This window comes from Pteronotus mesoamericanus, unplaced genomic scaffold (genome assembly GCF_021234165.1).
Source record: "Pteronotus mesoamericanus isolate MK-2021 breed Mesoamerican mustached bat unplaced genomic scaffold, CSHL_Meso_final contig_220, whole genome shotgun sequence".
NCBI classification, from domain to species: domain Eukaryota; kingdom Metazoa; phylum Chordata; class Mammalia; order Chiroptera; family Mormoopidae; genus Pteronotus; species Pteronotus mesoamericanus.
The window spans coordinates 5,972,014-5,995,664 of NW_026555091.1; the positions used below are offsets into that span (position 1 = coordinate 5,972,014).

The following is a 23,651-nucleotide window of genomic DNA, read 5'->3' on the forward strand; positions in this document are numbered from 1 at the left end:
TTTTCCAAGTTTTTCCAAGCAATATACAAAGCTTTAGAGCAAAAACAAGCAAATTTTTAAGAGGAAAAAGTATCTTAATTTTATATCCTTTTATGACAAATATTTTTAAAGTATGCTTTCTTTTTCAGCAAGTTCCTTAGTGTTTAAGTATCTCCTTAAATCAGATCTCTAGACTGGAAAGTTAAAATCTACAAACTTTCTGGTTCAATGCCATAATGCAGTAACTGTAAGACACAACTATTAAATATGTGTATGATGTTTTCTTGCTAATAAAACAGATATTGAGATAGCTGTTCAAGTTAATGGCTCAAATTAATCATGACAAGGAATAGATCATGTATAATTAATGAGGTGTAAAAGACATAAATAAACATTTCTACATAAGAGCAGGGCAGATTGCTGTATGTAATATAAACCTCATGGACACATCTATATACTGAAGGAGCTTTAACTTCCTCATAAAACTGAGTAAGGCTTTCTTAGCCACTGGGAGGTCCTTTTCCATTGCCAGAAGAAATCATTTTTCTCTCTGATGTGTCCTCCTGACCAAAAAAAAAGGGCGTACAAAGTAAAAAGACAAATTATCTGTCCCTCAAGCACCCAACATACAATGGGAAGGCAGGGACGAGAACAGAGTAAGGAACAGGAGAGACTCAGAGGTCATTTGTCCATAGCAGGTCTCAGTCCAGCAGCAGACACATCGGGGCCTCCGGCCCGAAGCAGGGGTGCTCTCTGATGGGCCCTTTCCTGTTCTCTGGGCTGGTTTCCTAGACCCCTGTTCACCAATGGCTCTTGCTCTTCCTTCTGGGCTTCTGACTCTGTGACAGGCTCTTTTTAAGCTTTTTTTTTTTTATCTGACCATCCCTTATATTATAAGCCAACTCACCTCCCTTAAAACTTTGTAGGCTTCCTAGTCACTGAATAGAGGTTTATCCCACTACTCCTAAAACAATATCCATGTCTCTCTTCCGACTAGACCTTTCTGTACTTTGAAAGCATCGGGCCAGCACAAAGCCCTTAAGATTGTTCTTATTATCTTATAATTCATTTGTCTAGCTAAAAAGGATCTGCGAAGTCATAGCTTACATCTTTCTGAGGTCTTAACAGGGTCTTTCAGCCAAGATTTGATGTTTACTGCGCCCCCTGCCCCACCCCCTTCTTGCTCTGAGCGTTGTTTGCCTGCCAGAGACACCACTGAACAAACAGTTTGATTTTCCACCACGAAATCCCTGGACATCCTCTCTCTCCTCTCATTTCTGCTTTCAGTTCATGTCTCCTTTCCCAGACCTGGTCTGGGAACAACGCTGCAAGGGGCCACCTGCCTGGACATCTGCTAAGCCTGAGCCCCAAGGTCATTGGGTCCCTCTTGTACATTCCGAGTTCCTGCTGGTGACGGTTTTTAAAACTGTCTCAGTGTCATCAAGCGTGGGCCACCATCATTCTGATTTCCAATAGCAGCTTCTCGCCCCCATTCCCGCTTCCATTAACACTTGCGTGTCATTCGTCCAGCCTTTGCCAATAACCGCTTCACCATGTTTCCAGGCGCGTTCCAAAACCAATGATGCATATTGGATTTCGTACATGGCCGCACCTCAGTAATGACGCCAGTTTTTGTTTTGGTCACCTATTGCTTCATAACAAACCACTCCAAGACTGTGCCTTGAAAGAGCAACGACTTATTTGGTCATAGGCTTGCAGTTTGGCCTCCGCCCCCTGGAGCAGGGCCGCTGCTGGTCTCTCGTGAGGTCACTCATGGGGCTACAATCCTCTGGGGGTCACGTGGGGTTGGAAAATCCGAGAGGACCCTGCTCACACGCCAGGCACTGACCTGGGGCTTGTGGGCCGGGATGCTTCACTGGTCCCCAGTGGCCCACTGCAGGAGAGCCTGGGTTTCTTGCACGTTTCTATTGCACAAGGGCTTACCAGGTTTCCCCTGGGGCAACATCTGCCCACGCCCCATGGGCTGAAGCAAGTCACATGGCCGTGGCCAGCGTCGGAGGAAGCCATATACATCCAAGAGCTGCAATTCCCCAGGAGCCAGGGCGGTGAACCCCTACACACTCCCCATGCGAGGGGCGTGGGCCTGTCTCTCTGCCGGCCCGCTGGGCTTCCCGCTGGTCATTTTAAAAACTGCAGAAATGCCTGGCCACATAGGACAGTTGATTAGAGCACCTTCAGATACACCAAGGTTGCGCGTTTGAGCCCCAGCCAGGGCACATACAAGAATCAATAAGTGAATACACAGATAAGTGGAACAAATCTCTCTCTCTCTCTTCCCCCCTTCCCAGCTCTCCCCCCAAAATCAATAAGTAAATGTTTAAAATGTTTAGTTTAAATAAAAGATGGTTTATACTTTTATTTTTTTAAAAAAAGAGAGAGAAAGACATTAGCTGGCCAGAAAATGAACTCAACAAAAAAAAAATTTAAGGATAACACTCTTAAGCTACAAAATGCAGCATATGCATTTAAAAACTAAAGAAATAAAAACAAATCTTATAAACCAGCGGGAAGAATAAAAAATTATAAATTTTGCCATTGCTGTAAGATATTAGAAACAATAAAATAAGCTAAAATTAGCACAGGCATACAATGAATAACTTAATAGACCAAGGATGGGGAATAAAATATGTATTTTTAAAAGGTATTAAGAGTCAGAATTCAAAAGCTTAATTAAAACAGCGAGGTAATCAAGATTTTTCACACGAAGCACTTCCCACGTGTGGCAAACCCCCAACAACCAGCCCTCCCCAAGCGCTGGGGCCCTCGGTCAAGAAAACGGTTCTCAAATGTCTCTGCATAGCTTGCCATAATGCAAATTCCCAGGTCCCGGCAGTGACTCTAAGTTCACAGGCCTGGACCAGGGCTCAGGAACCCTCGGGATCGAGGCCCCACGCGGCGATGCTGGACGAGGCCCAAGGGCCACGCGGCTCAGAGGGCACTCCGGAACCGCGGGCCGTCCCCCGGGCGGCCCTGAGCGCTGGCGGCTGGAATGCCAGGCCCCGCCATGGATTCCAGATCAAAAGCCCACCTCCCTTCGTCACAGCTCATTTGCAACAGCCTCAGCCTCCCCAGTCTCCCTCCAGCAATGAAGCAGCATTTTTCAAATTACAGGTCGCGGCCTGCGCGGAGTTATAGAATCACTTTAATGGGTTGAGACCAGAATAGAAAATAGCAGAGGGCACTGCACATAATGACGGTAATTAGGGTGTAACTATCGTTACAGGAAGCTTTTGTTTCGGTGGTGTATACGGAATGCGTGTGTCATGCACAGACAGGCAGGTTTAAAAGTCTCTGCTCTGAAGGCCAGGACAGAGCCACCGAGGAGCTGGAGGGTTTTCAGGTGGAGAGTCAAGAAACGCCCTCAGAGTCAGAGAAAAAAATTTTAATGATGGTAATTTCATTTTATCATATTTCTGCAGGGTTTAATTATTTAGGCACTTCGATGATTCAGAGGACAAATTTAATATGCATTTATTCGGCATCCCTGTGAACGGGTAGGTGAGAGGTGGACGGTCCCTTTCCTGCAGAGGAGTTAGCACTGACCGGGAAATGATGAGAGGACAATGCACAAGATTCCTCACTGGGAGTTGGACGCAGTGCTGTAGGGTTTCGAATAAGTAAGTGGAGGAATTAGGGAAAGCTGTGTGATGGGAACAGAGCTCGAGCTGAGCCCTGCGGGAAGGAAGAAGGAGACAGAGAAGAGAGGAGAGGTGTCCTAATGTCTAGTTACACAGCCGACTGACCACCTGTGGAAGGAGCCTCGGGAGCTTGGGGTGACGCCCAGTGAGTGGACTCCCTGCAGAACCCAGGTGCTTTCCGCTCGGTAGACTCACCATCGCCCAGGGCCTCAGGGTCCCCACCGGACGCCCTGCCATCGGCCAGGAGACAGGAGAAAACAGCGCATGGACCACAGAGCAGGCTTTTATAAGCCAGGCCTGGAAACGTCATTACTTTTCGACCTTTTCATACTTGCCAGAACTCAGTCACAGGTGACTACTAGGGAAGGCAAAAGCATCTAGGACCCAGACGGAGCCCCTGTTCTCAGCACCAGCTTTCCCGCCTGCCCTGAAAACACAATAGGAAGAGCAAACCGAGGAAGACTCTAAAGGGGGAAAGAAAACAGCCCGGGGGCAGGGACCTAAGATTTAGGGAAGGGCACAGTAGAGGGGCCCCTGGGTCTTCCCATATACCCTGTTCGCTTCCCATATACCCTGAGCAGGTCAGGGGGCACCGGAAGGCCTGCGGCCAGGAGCCACCAACAGGCATGACAAGAAAGCCCGAAGAAAAGCCTGCTCCCTGGCCCAAGGACCGCAGAAAGCGTGGCCAACCAGAGAAGGAAACAGTTTTATACTAAAGGGAACCTGGCCAGCACCCTGGTGCCAGTGGGCACAGTGGGGAGCTGGACCCCCACCTCCCCTGGCAACGGTGAGATGGGCCATGTACCCTTCAGCCCCCTGACCCGGCAACAGGGAGGCAGCACGAGGGTGCTGGTCAGCACACGCTCCCCCAGGGGCAGGGGAGCAGCTTATTTGTTTTAACATTAAACATAAATATATCCTATAAGTTAGCAATTCCACTCCTAGGTGTCCGCCCAAGAGAAATGAAAACATGTCCACACAGAGGCCTGTGCACCAATGTCCACGGCGGCTCGTTCCCAGTAACGAACATGTGGGATGAGCCTGAGCGGTCCCCAGCTGCTGAGCAGAGACACAAAACAGGGTGTGTCCATGCGTGGGGTCCCGTTGGGCAGGAAAAAGGAATGACCTGCTGATGACAGATGGTACAACGTGGGTAACCGTCAAAACGCATTATGGTAAGACGGGCCAGACACAAGGGAACACATCTTGTGTGGTTCTAGCTACCGAAAGCGTCCAGAAAAGGCAAATCTAGTTAGCAGACCAGTAGCCGCCTACGGCAAAGATGAGAGGGAGGGCCAGCCACCAACAGGCATGGGGGATCTTGCTGCGGGGAGGGACACGTGCTAATCGGTGACCTGGTGCAACTCCGCAAGTTTAACTCACCCGCAGTGGGTACCTTTGCTGGTTTATAGATCACTCCTCAGTGAACCTGTCTGTCAACCAGCAGACAGGACAGGAAATGACCCGCCACGTTACCCATGAGGAGGTTCGAGGGTGACAAATCTGAGGGCAGTGGTACTTCGTCTGTAACCCCAGTCCCCTCGCCCTCCCCCCACATTCCTTTGGAGTAAATCTCAGCTCTTATGTATTTCACTGCAGACGTTATGAAAGTCATACTACATACGAATGTTTTAACCTGACCGCAATATCATTTTTATACCTTAAAAAAAAATATGGAAACACAAGTGATAAAAATGGTACTTTGCTTGACAATTTTAAGTACTCTTGTTTTCCGTTCCTTCTTTAATTTCTTTACACTAAGTGCATTTAACTGAGAGTTCTAATATCTAAAGTCTTAGAGGTATGAATCTGTTAAAGGGGCAGGATGCATGCAACCTTCTCTCAGGTGGTTCCAGAACAACATGTGTGTGTGTACATACACTTACGTGTATGCACATGGAAACATGGATACACATGTTACATATAGACAGAGAGGGGCAGAGAAAGGAGAGGGAGAGAAAAACAAAGAGAAAGAGAATAAAAGAAACGTAGCAAAACATTGAAAACTGGTGAATCAGACTCAAGAGCTCATGGGAGTTCTCTGTGAACCTCTTACAACTTTCCTCAAGTCTAAAATTACTTCAACATTTAAAAAAAAAAAAAAGAAAGAGCGTGGTGAAGTCAGTGTCTAAATAACAGATGGAGCCCTAGCTACAGCCATAAAGCCAAAGAGTCCCCTTATCCTGCCCAGGGAGTGAGGGAAACCCACAGAGGAGCATTAGAAAGCCATCACTCACCGCCCATCTCTGCATCACAAATGTTGGCTGCTATAAATACAAACAGATCTATTTGAATTCTCTGTTAACGACAGACTGCAGACTTACCTCAAAACCTGTAACATCTTAAAGGGTAAAGACCACAGGTGAGATTTTTGAGCCAAAGGTAATTTGGGAGGAAAGCACAGGGGGAAGCTAATAAGCATTTCAGCATGAACTTCAGGCTGCGTTCAAAGCTAGCTCAGCCCGCGGAGGGGGTCAGAACACGGAGCAGCCGGCCCCCCAGGAGATGCATGCCCAGGGCTTCCCAGCATCTTGGAAGTTCAGACTCAGCAGGCAACATAACACTCCCTAAGCCTGCGTTAAATTCTGGCACATAAAACACAATATTATCTCTTTTCCTGAGAGTCTATTTGCATCTGGCTTTTTGGAATTCAAAATAATAGTTAGGATCTATAGTGACTGTTGAGTATTAAGCCCATTGTAGGTTTCAATTTTTTTTTAATAAAATAGAATAAATAAATGTGACAGAGAAAGAGAGAGCATCAGACTCTTTGTTTGCTTTTCTGACAGAACTTTTAATTTTAAACTCAGCGGGAAATAAGATAATGACTACAGAGAGCCAGGTAGGAGTCTAAGAGGTTTATTGCAAACCAGTTTCTTCAGAATAATTTGCAGGTCGGGGAAAGTCAAGGCCATTGCGAACCAGCGAGAGTGTGTGCTGCTGATGAATAAAGACCTCTGCGCTGATTAAACGCTATGTTCCCTCCCACCCTCTAACTCTCTAATATGTTCTGCATGCGTCTTTCTCTGAAGGTGCAGCTGGCGAGAGAGCACTGCGTAGCAGCGTATTCAGGTATTGTCCCCTCTGGCTGTACAGAAGGGGAAGAGGAAAATGGTACACTAGATAAAAATTACGTAGCAACTGCAGCAAACCTCAGACACTGTGCTTACCATTACGTCTTTCTCTTACCTTGTGAAGTTAAGTCGTCACTGCGCCCATCGAGGGCACGCACGCCTCTTTGACCAGAACCGGGGACTCTGTGGCAGCTACTCTGACTGGAATCAAACCGTGACCCAGGGTGCCAGGTCATTAAATGACCCCCAGGGGACCTTTTTACTCTAAAAGCCTCTGTAAGCCCTTACACTTCTATTTCGAATAACGGCGTTCCACCGACATGAATTTGCTCAGGAATTTCCACTGTGCGCCGTATCAGTCTTCACTTCCCGAGTTAAATTAAGGTTGAGTAACATGGTGCTTCTTTAAAAAAAAAAAAAAAAAATGTGCTCTGTTCAGAGTAACCATTCAGCAACCCGTAGGGGTGTCCCGCGCCTGTGAGAGGCACGGCCACGGCCGGTGGATGGTCACGAGCCGAGCAGCTGTGCCAGCGCCCTGGGCGCGCGGCACGGAAAAGCCGCCCTCTCGCCCAGGCGAGTGGGCATGCTTCTATTTTTAGAAATCAAATGCTTTATAAACTCCTATTTTCCATAGGATTATATTATTAAAAATCTTTATTTTCATTTATGATTTACCTTCAACTAGCTGTGACTCCCCGCATTTGATCCCCTCTCGCCTTCTGGCCAGATACCCAGTGAATTGTAAATTAATGTTGGAAGCCTACAGAAAGAACCACTGAGTAGTGTTTAAAAAGTAAAGAATCATGTCTTATAAGAGGGAATCCTGATAGCAAGCTTCTAATAAATCCTAAGTCAACTGAGTTTGTGAAACACACACACAGAGCTCCTATGCAAAATTTGTTATTCAAAGACAGTTTCCAGTGCATCAAAAACAGTATCTATTCAACAAGCTCCAAAGGACAGGAATTACATGCCCCTTTAATGAGATTCCATCTTCTATTCCTTGGGTTTTCTTAAATAACACATCTCTGAGCTGCAGAATGACCTTTCAGAAAAGTCACTCTAAAGAGACAACCCGAGTGGCCCAAGGCAAATCCCAACCAGAGGACATCACAAATGGATCGACCCTTCCAGCAGTCAGTGGCTCAAGTGTCGGCCTAGCTGATTCTGTCAGCTTTGAATGACAAAGACAAGTGTTGTTCTAGGTATACTCAAAAGTGAAAGAGAATTTTTAGGTTTCCTCTGAGGTCAACCACGCGTCCTCGGAGTCACAGGGCCTGCTGTGGAGGCACTTGCCTATTTGCAGTTCTTCCTGCCCTGCCCTCCCCTTCCACGGCTTCCCTGTGGGTCAGACCCACCTCCCGAGCCTGCTGAGTTTGGGTCTGGCCGTGTGACTCCTCTGGCCAATGGAATGTGGGCAGAAGAGAGGCAGTGGGGCTTTCAGAGGTTCTGAGTGTTTCCTGTCACCCCCATCTCCCACGGTCACCCGGGGGAAGAGCACAGCCCAGGGCGGGCCCCACAGTGAGAGACAGGTGGCGCCGAGTGAAGCAACCCCATGGACTAAGGGACTCCAGTCCCTCCACAGACTCGTGGGTAAGAAATAAAGATCTGCACATGGGCTGCTGTCAGAGTAAAAGCCAACAGGGTGGCCAGCCAAGACAGGGCTCCGGGATATTGATCTTCGCTGGTACCGCTCTGTTCCAAATGAAAATGACCGTGTCCATTCTCCAAAACAGCGTGCGGAACCAAACCAGCTTCCATTTCTGGATGTCCCCGCCAGGCACAGGCCAAGCATCCACCTGCCAGCTCGATGTCTCCTGTGGCGGTCTCCTCTGAAGGCACATCCACCATCCAGGCTCGGTAATTTGAGAAGCTCTTCTGCTCAAGTCAAAGCACCCTGGAGGCAGAACCTGTGTCTGATTCACCCTGTGGCACCTCAAAGAGTGTGCTGCACCTCTTAGCCACTTGTTAATGACTCTCTATTCCAAGTCACGGTTACCAGCACTTCTCATTATTGTCCCTACCCCAAAGTGACCTGAGTCGCCAAATTTTTCCTATAGTTGAAGTGACAGAAAAGACTAGGTATGATCTTTCGCCCTGAATACACAGGTGAACTCAAGTATCCAGCAACGAATGATGCTCGGGACCGCCGGCCTACACGCGTGGACTCCTCCCACGGGCCCGTGGCTTCCTGCGTGAATCCTGAGATGGAGAATGGGGGGCTGCCTGGCCCTGCTCCTGCTGTCCACACAAACAAGCAGCACACGTGTGTCACCAGCCAAGGTACAAATCCGAGGGGGGGCCCGCCAGGGGCCCGTCCACCCCTTCACTGGAGCCCTGTCCTGTCCGAAGCCTCTTTCTCACTGGTCCTGGTCCCTCTCTCCCCAGCTCTCTCCCCCGCGGTCCCGTCTTCTCCATCACCCTCTGTCACCCAACTCACCCACGTTCTGTTCTTTTCCTCTTCTTCTCTGTTATTTTTTGTTCTTGCCTCTCCCTTCTCTGCCTTTCTTTCACACTTTTGAACCTTGGTAAAGGAGACATCACCGGGCACGGAGCACACTCCTCCCCCGCACAGTGGAGTAGCCACCTGCCACGCACCAGAGACGAGGCCAGGCCTCCACGTCGACAGAAGCAGGTGTGCGCCCCGCAGGATGCTCGGGGCCTCCACAGACCTCCACCCAGCCTGCCGGCTACGTTCGCCTTTGCATCATTAGGCAAATGTGAAGACAGGGACTGTTTCCAGAGCTTGTCCAAAATCCCGCTGAACCCCATGGTCTATGCACATTCTGTCCATCAGAGCTGTGCCGAAGGAAAGATGTCCTCAAAGACGCTGAATTCAGTAATAATCGTATGTCATTCCTGCAATTTCTACTCCTGGTTTTAAGTGAGATTTAATGATATGAATGAAATTGTAAATACATTTCCTATTATATTTAGAAGTAGTCTAAAACTCCTAAAGTACAGTCACAATGGTAACTCGCATATAGTTGTCCTTTCCTCCCAGCATATCCTTTCCCCTTTTATTCTGAAAATGGCATCCACTCCCTTCTGCTGAGAACTGTCACCCCTATGTCACCCTGAAAGCCCATAGAACAATGGGACTCAAATACATACTGTCGTTTTCTTACTCAGCCGAGCCATGGGCATGGAGCGCGCCCTTGTCCAACGCTGGCCGAAGCCGACCTTTGTGTGCACAGGCCAGGGCATGTGACCTGAGCTGACCCAGTCACAGTCATTCCCCAAGGACAAGACGAGAGCTCCCACTCAGGCAGTGACAACATTGGCCTGGTGGCACCCAAGGACCTGGGTCTCCTGTCCCCAACGACACACCATCCTGCCTTCTGCGTGGGTCCATGCGAGCCTTCCCATAAACCCCTGTGCATCTTTGTCAATGCAAGCCGTTTTTCTGTACCCAGTAGCCAAGGAAATTCCACGTAACATAGTAATCACACTCCAAGGTAGCAAATCTGAATTCCTGGGACTACTGTAAGAAATTCTAATGTCTCTGCCACAAACTTACTAGTAGTCCACAGACCGACGTTTAAGAATGACACTACTAACACTTTCTTGATAAGACGATCGCCTTTTTTTTTTTTTTTTTTTTTTTTAGCGAATGTAGTAAAATTCCTCTTAACAGTAGCCATAAATATAGGGGTTCAGTGGGTAAGTACTGGGCAGAGCACATGAGGATTGAGATTCTCTGACTGCCATATGACCCTTTGGAATATCAGACCCAAGGTCAGGAGGTGCCACGTTCTGGAAAAATCCATCTCAGGAGAGTGATGGTTGTGTAGCAAAGGCAACACTAATGAAACTGGAGAAAATCATTATTAATGTGGTTATTTGTTACCAGGAGTCACATACCTATGGGTGGAGTCAAATGGACCCGAGGAACCAAACCTAGACTTGGGCAGCAGGGGACAAGGCCGTTTTAGTCTCATATGAAGGTCTTTTTTCAAAATCTCAACCAAGAAAGTCTAGCCTTCCCTAAGGATTGGGTCTATGATGCAGCTGCCAGGACGTCACTGGGCACGCAATGTATTCAAAACTCAGGAGGCAGGGAATGTAAAACCCAATCTGCGCTAAATGCATTAAACTGCATTTGGGAACAAAGCCCCCCCGCCCATGAACCCCCCTCCTCCTGCTGACCCTGCAGTCAAAGAGCTTTGCTTTCAAAGTGAGTGACCAGCTTGCTTGGGGCTGGCGACCCCTATGGAGGGAACCAGAGGGACGAGGGGTGGGCTCAGAGTCCCCTGCCCAGCGGAAGGCCCCAAGCGCCATCAAATGACAGACATAGAGCCAATGCTCAGACAGCCCCCTTGAGACCCTCGGCTTCAGCCCAAGAGCACCCGTCTCTGGACCTCACTGACTGCCCGCGCTCGGGAGGCGAGCTGGTCTTCACTGCAGTGAATACAGAGAAAGGCCAGTGCACGCTGACTGCGCACGGCTGGAGTCTAGTCCCCTAGCGAGTTTTCACACACATGCGCGCACACACGCTGCTTATTCTCTGTACAATTATAAGCTCTTAGGAGTTTATACAGTCATTTTACTTATTTTTTTTACACAGCTATTTAGCATGATACATGAACTTAAAACATGCCAATAATGGAAGAAAACAAACCATATAACAAAATGCAAATTCTTCTTAATTGCATAAATGTATTTAAACAGCTAAGTTTTAGACATCTACTTTAGAACAATAATGCTTTCTCTAAGTTATTCCAGAAGACTATTTGCATACAGCTTTTGGAAATCTCCACTCCAAAGCTCCTCATTTTAACTTTTCCGTCAGCACCATGCCTAAAGAACACAGTAGACTATCTGAAACCAGTGCCCTCAACTTTTCTACCTACTGGATATACATTTGACCCAAACCCACCCTGTATCTGCAAAAATACTTTGGTCTTTAAAAGGTATTTAGGTATGGAATCAAATGGGATTAATTAAAATGTCTTAAAATCCCAAGCCATATCCACAGACTATGATGTCATTTAGCAAAATTTCTTTAAATCCCCATTTACAATTCCTTTGAAGAAACTAAAGATACAGAGAAAAACCTGGTAATTATTTTTTTCTGCCTCTCCTCTGATTATGACTCTACTGGAACACCTGATAAAGAAAATCCATAAAGTTAAATTTCAGTTCAAGGTTTTTGTAAAACCCTCCCACTCCCAGCTCAGAACCGAGGTAGACAAAGCTCATCCCCAATGTCTGAGAAACAATGGAGCATGTACTGTAAGAATGAAGGCATGTGGGTTGTCACCTGCATTGAAGCTCCCTCCACTCTTGCCACACAGGCAACCCGGTCGAGGAAGGTCACTGCCACAGGCACCGCCACAAAAAAGCCTTTACAAAAGGCCTTGAAGTATCTTCTCACCCAGCCTTGAGATTGCGCCATGCCTGCAAACACAAAGAAAACAAGTATGAAATGAAGTCTAAAACAAACATCAAAAACAGGGGAAAAGGAAGACACAAAAAAGCAACCAAAGAAAAACTGAGTTAAGGAGAAGCACTTTCTTCTCAATATATTTCATGCTCCTCCTTGTAACCACTGGGATAAATTTGACTTAAAACCCCAAAGGCAAATGCATTCACTCTGGTTAACTCTTTCCAGTAGCTGCAGTCCACTTGATAACTGTAGTGGAAAATTTTTCCTCACAAACCAAAAAGGAAGAAAAACAGTAAAAACCATAATGGATATGCTCCTCATACCCTCACACCTATTCTGCTCCACAGTAACAGAAGTTTCAATGAGACACTTCAGTGGCTGCCCAGCCTCCCTTGCAGCTATGTGTGACCATGTGACCATGTTTGATGACTGGCGGATGAGCAGAAATGACATGCTCCCACACTGTGCCCTTAAAAGGAGTATGCTATCCCTTTTCTGTGGCCCATTTTATGATACCTGTGATAATGAGGGGGTGATGTGAGCAGGGGCAGCCATTAAAGTTAAAGGTGGCAGAACAACAGGAGGGTCCCAGGTCTCCGGCACCATGGAGGCACCGTAACTGCCCCAAAGGGCTGAGAGAGAAATCACTCTCCATCACTTAAAAACTCTTACTAAGCACTACTGTCTATTTTTTATATAAATTTATATACACATAAAAATATTTAAAATAGAATATTACTTGTATTATTGTCTTATTTAACTAACCCCCATATATCACTTGTATAATTAACATATAGAGAGACTGAAAAAAGCAGTCTTATCAAAATGCTAAGAATGGTTAATGCCAGAGGCTGGGGATGTAGAGGATGACTATTTCCCTCCTTGAACTTCTGTTGGTTTCTGACCTTTAAAAAAGTAGGAAGGGTTGTCCTCAGAAGCCACTTTACTAGATAGATAACTAATGGGTAATGCCCGTCTGGATCTCTCTCCCATCACAATGAACAAGCCCCACGCCCTCAGGCAAGGCTCTCTGCTGCTCCGCGCAGCACAAAACCACTGAGCAGGACTCCCCTACTCCCCCAGCGATCGATACCCCTCACTGAGTGCACTCGCTTTGCGCAGCCATTGCAGGCGATGGTGCAACTCTGCGCTTCTGACAACTGCTCGAGAGCTTGAACTTAGAAATTGTTACTTTTCTACTCACACACAGTAAGCACTTTAGTTCAAACAGGAAAAAAGAAAGAAAGAAAGAAAGAAAACGCTGACAATTCATAGTACAACCCACCTGACTACTCACTTGCCTACTTTAGGCAGTGACATAGTTAACACACTGGCTGTAAACACACGGACCCAGGCTTGCTTAAATATTAAGCCAAAATACACTGTAATGATCGGGTCAAAGAGGCTCAGGCACCTGGAGGAATTAGCCTCAAAAAAATAAATGGATAGGACAAATGCAAATTGAAAAACACGCTTCTGTACATCTGAGGTTCTTCGGCTAAAAAGGAGCAAACAAGTGACAAAATAAAAAGAGCACATGTTCTCTTTGCTGTCCCTTGTGCCCTGCACGCTAGAGATGCCTGCGGGATAAACACGAAGGAAGTCCTCAGATAGGACAATGGCACAGCCACCCCCGTCAGGAGGCAGCGCGCACGCCTGAACTATGACGTAAGGGAAATAAAGACGCGCTAACAGCAGCTGCACACGTTCAGATTCTGAGACCTGTGAGCCTCCCCGGTGTACGCCCCCCCCCCGCCCCCCGCTGCTACCCCATCCAGTGGCTGCGGCACCCGGGACAGAGCACGGCAGGGTCAGCCGGCCCGCGGTGGCCTGGACCCAGCTGCGCGTCGGGTCGGCTCACGCCTGGGCCTCAGTTTCCTCACCCGTAAAACAAAGGCGTTCGATTCAATGTCCCAGGTCCCTCCTGTGCCCCGCCCTCCGTGGGTCTGTCCGTGTTCACCTGTCCTCAGGATTTGTGTAGCCAGTAAAAGAGAGAAAAGCACTCGGACTAAGAGGAGAGACAGAGCTGCCCTCTAGGTTTGAGACTTTCGGTGCTGAAGGGAGAAAACACTTTGCTGTTACGAAACTACTAATTTAAAAGGGAAACAAAGCCGCTGGGCCCAGGCCAGGCCGCACACAGGAAGAGTTTAAGAACCGGGAAAGAGCCGGAAGCCGCCGCCCCTGCACCTCTCACCGCCAGGTTCCGCGGTTCCGCGGCTCCGCGGCCACCGTCCCCGCGCCGGAGTCGGGACGCGCCAGGGCGCGCGTTTCCTGCCGGGACAGCCGCAGAGGGCGCGGGCAGCGTGCGGTCGGCAGGCCGGCGGAGGCTGCCCCCACCAGGGCCAAGGGAAAGCCGCGAGCACCCAGGCGGTCGCCCGGAAGTCTCAGTCCGGCCCTGCCCCCCTGCACTCGGAAGGACCCCTTCCCGTCATGCCCACGGGGCCGACATGAACGTGCTTCCTTTTCTATGTGAATTGCCCAAGAATTATTGGGGTGACCTGGTCTTCTCTTCACACCGTACATGTGGAGAGCTACTCATACGCCATACTGATGAGCACCTAGTATCTGCCTCCTCTGAGAAAACTTCCTTTAAGCAATTACCCGGGGGTACTAACATCATCCCTGGCAAAAGGGAATAATTTTTATCAATAACATTATTCTTCGAGAAACCACGCACGCCACTTCAGGTTCAAAACATTGCTCCTGAGAAAAAATGACTGCTTAAGTAGGAGGCGCACTTGGTTCATTGCCGAAGTTCTCAAACGGAGAACACTTTTAAATAAGCTTTCGGATTCAGCGGGAATCGTATTCGCCCCTTGGCATTCAGCGGCTGGACCTGAAGGTTTCTCCTGACCCTGTCTTCTGCCACAGAGCAACCTGCCCTGCAAATGCCTCTCTTTCCTCTCCCGACTTGTTAGGGTTTGATCATGCGTACGCTCATCTAAATTATTATTAAACTTGCCTATATTTTATCCCGCATAAAGGCACAATCACTCATCCATAGCAACCAGGCAGATGAATACCTCTCAGGTCACCTTAATTATTAGAAAAACCATCTGAAAATGGTGTGGGAGGTTTGAAGGTAAGAGGAAAATAATAAATTACAAAGCAATCTCTTTTAGAACACGGAACCTTCCAATCACATAAACTTGCACAATTGGATCGCCAAACCCAGATTTTCTCTCTTCACTCAGACTATGATCAAACGATGAATACCAGGGAACATAAGGGATCCAGGCAGACCTGACACCCCGTCCCTGACTCGTACTTCCTGAGCTCCTGCTACCTGTCTGGGAACCGGGCCGGGCAGAGCGCACGACGCAGACCAGGGTCCTTGGTGGCGCGGAGCTGGCGTTTTCCTCCTGGCCTGCTCTGTGCTGGATACTGTGCTGAGACAGGCCAGGTGACCGCCCCTTCCCAGAGGGACCTGTAGCAAGATCACAGCAAGGGGCAGGTGGCAACACGTGATCAGGGTCCACCTCCCTCTGCGTCCCGCCAGGAGCTCCTGGGACCAGCACCCTCGCTCTCCAAATGCAGCACGTGCGACACCAGTAGGCGTTTCGAGACACGTGGTCTAACGCGAGGGGGAAATAACAACCGATGAACTAGAACAACTTCGATTCCACCAGAAGCAGGCTGGGAAAGTAATCTATGGAAAGCAATTCAAAATTAAAAATTTCAGGGCCACCTTGCTCCTGTCACATTACAAAGAAATAATACCTTGTAAAAAGACAAGTGATAGTCTTTACAGTGTGAGTCCACAATAAACCCTTCACCTTTGAACGTGTCTGGCTTAGCAGTTCTCACTTGAAAATTCTCAAAAAGGACAAAATGCAAGAAAAAATAAAGAATGATGAACAACTAGCCAAAAAATAATAAAGGGGAGAAACGTAATGGGGTTAGACATAAAGTGAATCATGTCTGGCAAGGACACCCAGTAAAAAGTCAGTGCTGGTCGTCTGATGAAGGGAAGGGGTCCCCTATCTTGACCTAAAAACTGCTTCTCTGACAGAGACCATTGTAACTTTCTATTGGTAAACGGACAAGCGTCTGGATACTGAGAAGAGAGGTTAAAACTGACATATTTAAGTCGGGAGTATTTAAAAGCAAATGAAGCCCAAGGACACGTTCTATCACAACTGTGACAGAGAAAACACCACAGAAAACAAGTGGGATGCACAAATTCACAAAGGCTTCCTGAGGTTTCGGTGGGGGCTCCTTGAACCTGTCAAGGTCATGCACTCGCAGCCTCCCCTTGCCCCACCCCCCCAGGCCGAGGCAGTGCTGGACACAGGCAACACCCCTGGGTGTCCGGGGGGGGTGTGGGAGGCTGGCGGGCCTCGGTTCACGTCGCGATCCAGTCATGTCACTTTGAACACACCACTTCATTGTGCCAAGCCACAAGGTTTTTTTAAAGAATTTTTATGAGTTTATTTGGCCGCACTGCCCTGCCAGGGAGCAAGACCTCAAATGTCCCCGAGCCACCATTTTTCCCTCTGAGAATCCCTGAAAGGTGTTTTGGAGGTTTCAAAATGTCCATATGTGCTTTTTTCAAGGAAGCATAAAACTAGTATCTGAATACATTACGTGGAATGTGTTGGGGAACAACAGCTAGATCATCAACTGAAAGGTATTTGTTTGAGGAAAGCATCAATCATTGTCTAAAGAAGAGGACTGGCAACAGCAAATCAAGGACGGCTAACAGCGCAGGGACATCCGGCACCACCAGCAAAGCCTGTCTCCCAGGCGGTGGGACGCCCAATGCACAGAGTGACAGTTTCATTCTGCTTTGACCCTGACCTTGTAAGACTGGACTGGGCGGGACCATCTTATTTCTTGATATTGGCCAATGACCAAGAATTATGGAGTGTTTTGAGAATTTATTTTTAAAAGCAGAATAAAAGAAAAATATAACAGCGCTGGAATTGGAGCAGAGGAATGAGTTGCATAATAATCACTGCGGAGAAAAAAAAAGGTAACAGCTAGAATTGCAAGAAACAACCTCATGACAAAAACGGACAAAATGAATTAGAAAGGAGGGCGGTGGAGTTAACAATGCTCACTGTAGAATGTTTACAATGTTTCTGCTATGTTTAAATTTTATTCATTAAAATGTTAGAAATGCAAGGATACATTGCATTTGGTAAACTTCTCTGAGAAGGGGAAAATATGATTATGAGAGTAAAGGTATGTGTGGCCCATCTGAGAGACAGAGTACCAGCCAGTCCAGGGAATGGACTGTATCCAGAGAAGTGAGAAATGAGACTGGACTTCACGCTTATTTTTTACTTTGCTTTGCTTTGTTCCTTAGCGCTATGAAATCTTCATAATGCCACCACGTGCAAACCACAGGGCACAAATGCCATGACACCACACCAGGCCCCCTGGGAGCTGACTCGGGGCCCTCCCTCCCATAAACTATCCTTTACCCCCCAAGAGACACCACCAACTGCACTTGCAACTAAGGCCGTATCTCAAATTTCAGCTATTCGAATGCCATGAATTCTGCAAAAATAGTTTATCCCAAAAATTAACAGCATAGTGAATGGCTTTTTATAGAATGAGAAAAATCCTATTAAATGATAACCATTAGCAAGGAGAAGTTTGGTAGGCTTTAATCTGCAATAACCACAGAATTTGGATTTCAACCTCTATCTTTTTCTCCCCACTGAATAGAAAAGCCTAAGTGGCATCATTAAGTAAAATCGAAAGGCAAGGTGGACTTTAAGCTAACAATACAGTGACATAAATGTGTAAATGAAACAACCAGGTACTTATCTACAACCCACACAAAGCAATTAGAGGACTTTGGAGCATTTCACCACAAACCTATTTATTCCTGAAGCAATACTATTTTCAATTGGCAAGAGAACATATTTCCACTGTCAGGATACTTACTGAATAGCTAAAAAAAAAAAAAGTTCATTATTGAGCATTAAGGCTGAATGTGATATTGGCTTTAAAAGAGCCATATGCAAAAAGCATCCTTCTCCAAAGAAAAATCCAACACCCTTCAAAAATTAAAACTAAGAAATGGGCAGAGTCAAGGGAAGTAAGAAAAAGATGGTAACTGAGAACCTAAAAAAGGAGAGTGCAAAATGCCCAAGAGGAACGTTCGAACGTGGGCCTCAGGCAATGACACGGTGGGGGGGCACACGTCCCCGCAGAGCCCGGGGGTACAGCCCCGGGCACCGTGGCCCGAGGGGCCAGCCCTGCTCCTGGCTTCCCTCGAGGCGTCCCATTCGGCCGGCGGTCTGGCAACGCGTCAGCCTCGCTTCCGAACTACTCTTCACGGCCACCCAGCTTCTGCCTGGTTGGGACAAGCGTCTCATTTGGCCTGGACAGAGGTGGAATAGGCATTTATTTTAATGAAGAAGTTGAATGTTTTATTGTTAAACGTTCTTGTTTTCCTACGAGGCTTTGCTTCACTGTATAAAAATAGCACCAGCAAATGCAGTCTATTGCAAAATTAAGATGGTATTGATTGTCATCTGACTCCATAACTAACAAATATTTTTCTTTGCCAATTATTTCCAATGGAAAGATCATTAAGTATTTTGACCCAAAATCCAGAGATGGATGTAGGCAAGTTATAGCATTCTATAAGGCTAACAATGTTACTGTTGACTTACATAAGTTTTATTAACTAGATTTTACCACAGATAATTTCAAGAATCCTCAATAATATAGCTGTAGCCCAGTTCCATGGCCAGAATAGGCAAATTTTTAAAAGAACATGATTTCAGGGTCTCGTAAAAATCCTATCCCTACTCTCCATTCGTCGAATATGTTGCTTTCTTTACCAGACGACAGATGCCTATAGGTGAATATAAGACATCAACTCAAATTTATGTGAAGAGATCAAGAGCAAAAACATGACTTTTCCTTTGATGGGGGTTGGAGATACAAACAGGAAGTCTTCTCAGAATAACTGAAGCCAACCAGAGCCCGAAGGAGCAGGGACGGGAAGGCAAGGTCACAGAAAGGTGGGACAGGGAAGTACAGCACGACCGGCCTACGGTGGCCAGGCCGGGGACCGCCCCTACTCTCAACAGAATGATAAATGTAAAAACAAGGAACACAGGCTCCCCCAGCAGGGAGGCACCTTAGGGCTCTGAGGAGCAGTCTGTCAAAAACGAAACCTGTCCAAACCATGGCCGGAGGTTCTGGAAGGCTGCCCACAGCCCATCCACAGCAGCTGCATGTGCACAGGGAGTGCAGACGGCAGCGGCCGCTCCCGCTGGAGAGAGATGCAAGCCAGAGAAGGCGTTGTGCCCGTTCGGGCTGAGAGCAACAGCAGCTAATGACTTTGGAGTGAGTGGCTCTGGTCCTTTCAATGCATAAGCACGACACGCACACTTGTTGAAATGGCAATAGAGGTCAGGCCGGCAATATTCCGTTATATTTTTATATAATGGTGGGGGAAAGGGGGTAGCAGCCAAGAAGTCAGAGCACAGAGCGGCTCCTGCGGGGGACTAGGGCGGGTGGAAGACGGCCGTCTCCGGACTCGCGGACCTGGGGCGCAGAGCGTCCTGGGGCCCCGGGGAGCCGAGGGGTTATTTGGAGAACTCCCACTCATGCCAACGCCGTGCTCCGATTTCGCCACCTTGCTGGTATTCTAGAAGATTCTGTTTGAGATGCCTGTGAAATTTCATCAACACGCAACACTCTGAAGTGACGACGTACCTGCCAATCCAAGCATTTCAAATCACTCATGAAAGTATGAAATCGTGTAATAACATTGCGTTAATGCGGGAAGCAGGCTTCGGCAGTGAAATAAATGATCCCGACCACGTAATTCCAAAGAATTCTCAGAAGTTGGGGAAATAAAGCAACGTCAAACGTCCCCAGATTGTTACTGATACAATTTTCTATGTCTGTTTTTAGATACTTGACCGGTATGGGCCAGCAGCTGCCACACCCAGCAGAGCACACCCTTGCGCGACATGCCCGCAGCCTGGCACGACTCCTTCAAGAAGTCGGTGTGTTAAAGCTGTGCTGTCAGTGCGGACGCAGCCGTGGATGTGAAGGGGATAAGACGGGGCTGTGTGGCTTGAAAGACTCCTGCACATTCCTCAACAGGACCCCCTTCAAAGCGGGGGCCTAACTCCCATCTTCCCCAGGGTGGCCGGACTTGGCGACGTGCTTTCCGCCCGCGAAATGGGGCACCCGAGATGCCGTGCATTTCTGAGGCTGGCTGTCCTAAGGGTGGCCTCCTCCTGGCTCCCTGTCCCGCGTCCCACTCCTGCGCAAGCCGGCCCGTGTCGTGGGGGCCGCCGGCCTGGCAGAGGCTCCCTCCCGCAACAGCCAGCACCCCGACGACCGCCATGGGGGTCCGCCTGCAAGGCAGGGAGCCTTCCAGGGGCTGCGGCGGGGGGTCAACCTAAAGAGAGGCCCTGAGCCAACTGGGGACTCCGAGCTGCTCCTGGATCTCTGAGCCGGGCCAGCTGTGAGGGAGAATGTTTCAAAACCGCTGAGTCCCAGGGTAGTTTATTTTGCAGAAAAGAGCAATAAAACATTAAATCAAGAAAAGCTTCAAAAACATAAAGAAACTTGGTATACGATAAAGGTATTAACATTAAGGTGGAGGAGCTAGAATTAACAAATGATTTGGAGATAAGTAGCCACAATTTGGAGGGGGAAAAAAAATCATAGGTGGATATTTATCATTATAGAAAAATAAATTCCACATAACTCAAAGATTAAATATAGAAATTAAAAACATAAAAGTAATGAAAGTAAAGGCAGGTAATCTCTTAGCGGTGACAAGAGACCTTTCTGAACATTTTACAAAACTCAGAAAAGGAAAATGCTGATGGATTTGACTACGTAAGAATCAAAACATACCATAAATAAGGCTACAAGATAATCAGCATGATATATAAAAAGTGGCAATATACATTAATCCCAAAGGTGTAAAATCTCTAAAATTACACAATTCTTATAAATTATAAGAAGACAAATGTTTTGAAAGAGAAATAAAATACATGAAAGGCATTGCACCAAAAGCAAAATATGGAGAGTATATAAAGGTGTTAAAAGATGTTCAAAACAAATTAAACAAAAAAGGCATAATTTGTTTTATTAGTAATAAAACAAACACAAAATAAAAACAAAGTATCACCTTTTCAACCTATCAGTCCGGCAATGGTTTAGAAACCTGGAAGTGCCCACGGTGGGAAAACAGGCTTCTCCTGCTGTCCTGGGGGAGAGAATGGACACAACCTTTCTGGAATGCACCATGGCAACAGGTACCAAACCGTGACGTGGCCACGCCTTCTGATGCAGAGACACCTCTTCTGGGGGCAAAGACGTGATCAAAGATTTTCAGTACACCACCATTTAAAGCAGTGAAAAACTAAAAACAACCTAAGTGTTCCCAAATACAGAAGCTATGACATGCATCAAAGTGGAATAACTTGCAATCATTGAAAAGGACATTGTATAAGCAGCTATATGGCTTGACATTGGGTTCAGGGAAAAAAAAAAAAAGCTAGACAACTGTAAGTGCAGTATGAACTTAATTCTTTGAAATTTTAGACACACGCTCGTCACTGTTGTCATCGTCGTAATCATCAAAAGAGATCGGGGAGGAAGAGCATAAACCAGGGTGACAGTCATAGTATTTATTGGTAGTCAGGGGGTTTCTATTTTATCCTATTCTTTTCCACATTATTTGAAATCTCGGTATTGGATAGACATCATCGTCACATATGAAGTAATTTTTTCTGCTACGACAGATACTTCTTTAATGTAAATTAGCTCATAGGCAGGAAAACGATGTCCATCGTGTGGGCTTAAATACAATTTCCCCAGCACAGGAAGGTTTTGATGCCATCAAGAGCAAGTTTTCTCAGAGGGAAAGGGAAGGTCTCCTTGAGTGGCTTCAAGACTTCCACTCTGTGTGTTAAGCTTCCTGAGGAAGCTGAGTGCAGACGAAGACGTTTGCACTATTTTCCTGTGTTTAAGTAAAATAAAACTGGTAAGTCAATAGTTGAGATCTGATTTTTAACTCTGATGAAATTAATCTTTGTCAGAGTGGTGACTTTACTGAACCTCTAACTCAAGTGAGGAAAACCTGGGCTCAAGGCTGCCTAAAATCCACTGTGAGGCTGGGCATGAATGCTGATTGAGATTTAATGATTTTTATTATAACTTGGTGTCATTTTTGTGTGCGAGCTCTGTTTATGAAATTCCACTGGTTTCACATCATCTGTTCCTAACTCTATTTTCCCTATAAGCCCTATCACTTTTAGGACATCATTTTACAGAATTAAAGATTTTTCAGCAATAAAAACATGGAATTGACAGAGAAATGCCTACACTATTCTGAGTAAAATGCAAAGATGTAGAGAAGTATTCTGTAAATAAAAAAAGAAAAAGAAATATTAAATTTTACTTTATAAGTTTTTTTTAATTGATTGATAGATTTTAGAAAGAGAGGAAGGAGAAAGGGAAGGAGAAACATCTGTTTTTATTCCACTTATTTATGCTCTCATTGGCTGCCTCTTGCATGTCCCCTGACCGGGGAACGAACCTGCAACCATGGCACATCGGGACAACCCTCAAAATCTGAACAAGATGGAGAATGAAACAGGCATTAACTGTGGTGGATGGAACAGAGACTCATCCAATTAACTCCTGCGTGTGTGTGCACATGCGTGTGTGCATGTGCATGACATAAACAGAAAAGAGCTTTATTATTTCTTTTGCATATAGGAGTTCTAGAAGTGGGCAGTTTACACTAACCCTACATTGCCCACCATGGCAATTCACCTGCCATCTTTCTTCAAAACAAAAAACTGTACTGCAGTATAATTGGTATACCAAAAAAGCTGTACATCTTTACTGCAGACACTTGATGAGTTTGGAAATAAGTATACACTGTGAAACCATCACCACCATCAACACCATCAACGCCATAAACACATCCATCATCTCCAAACATTTCCTCCGCCCTCTTTTAATCCCCTTAACTTCTGAACGGGAGTATTTAATTCCACAACCTCAGCTGGGGTGGGGCGGGGCAATGCAGTGGGGAAAACAGGTTTGTTCTAGAGACAGGGTGGGACGGAGCACATGAGTAAGGTGCCAGCTGGGAGCCAGGTGCTCTCTGGACAAGGGAGCTGGAAACATACCGCGGAGGGGTGCATCAAGGAAGAGCCGTCGGGGGTCCACGAGCAGAGATACCGCCGTAGTGGCAACTCTATCTGTATCTTGTACTGGGCTCTTCAGGGAAGGCTCGCTCCAGGGCCGGGCCCCAGAAGGGACATAGACGAGGAGCCTGGGACATCCTGTCATGCCACCAGGTGAAGAAGTGCCCGGAAAACGATGAGCACACATCAGAGGGGCTGGGGGAAGGTGCTCCTGCTGGCTGAATGCCGGAAGAGCTGACCACGTAAACATTAACATCGGTAATGACCAAAAACCACTGGAAAATACCTTTGGATTTGCTTATTTTCTGAAATTAGACAATATTAAAGAACTAGGCATTTAGCTTCAAATTAGGCAGTGCTCATTTTTCGTGTAATACCATAAATATATTTTCTA

The 23,651-nt window shown here is 46.9% G+C and overlaps 1 protein-coding gene across 1 annotated transcript in view; it reads right to left on the reverse strand.

Moving 5' to 3' along the window:
- Window positions 1-23,651, reverse strand: part of IMMP2L (inner mitochondrial membrane peptidase subunit 2) — a 612,206-nt gene that overhangs the window by 567,664 nt on the left and 20,891 nt on the right. Inside the window, exon 3 of the mRNA XM_054571369.1 lies at window positions 11,976-12,112. Coding sequence (XP_054427344.1) covers window positions 11,976-12,110 — 135 coding nt within the window. The 5' untranslated portion in view covers window positions 12,111-12,112. The remainder of the gene's footprint in view (window positions 1-11,975; window positions 12,113-23,651) is intronic.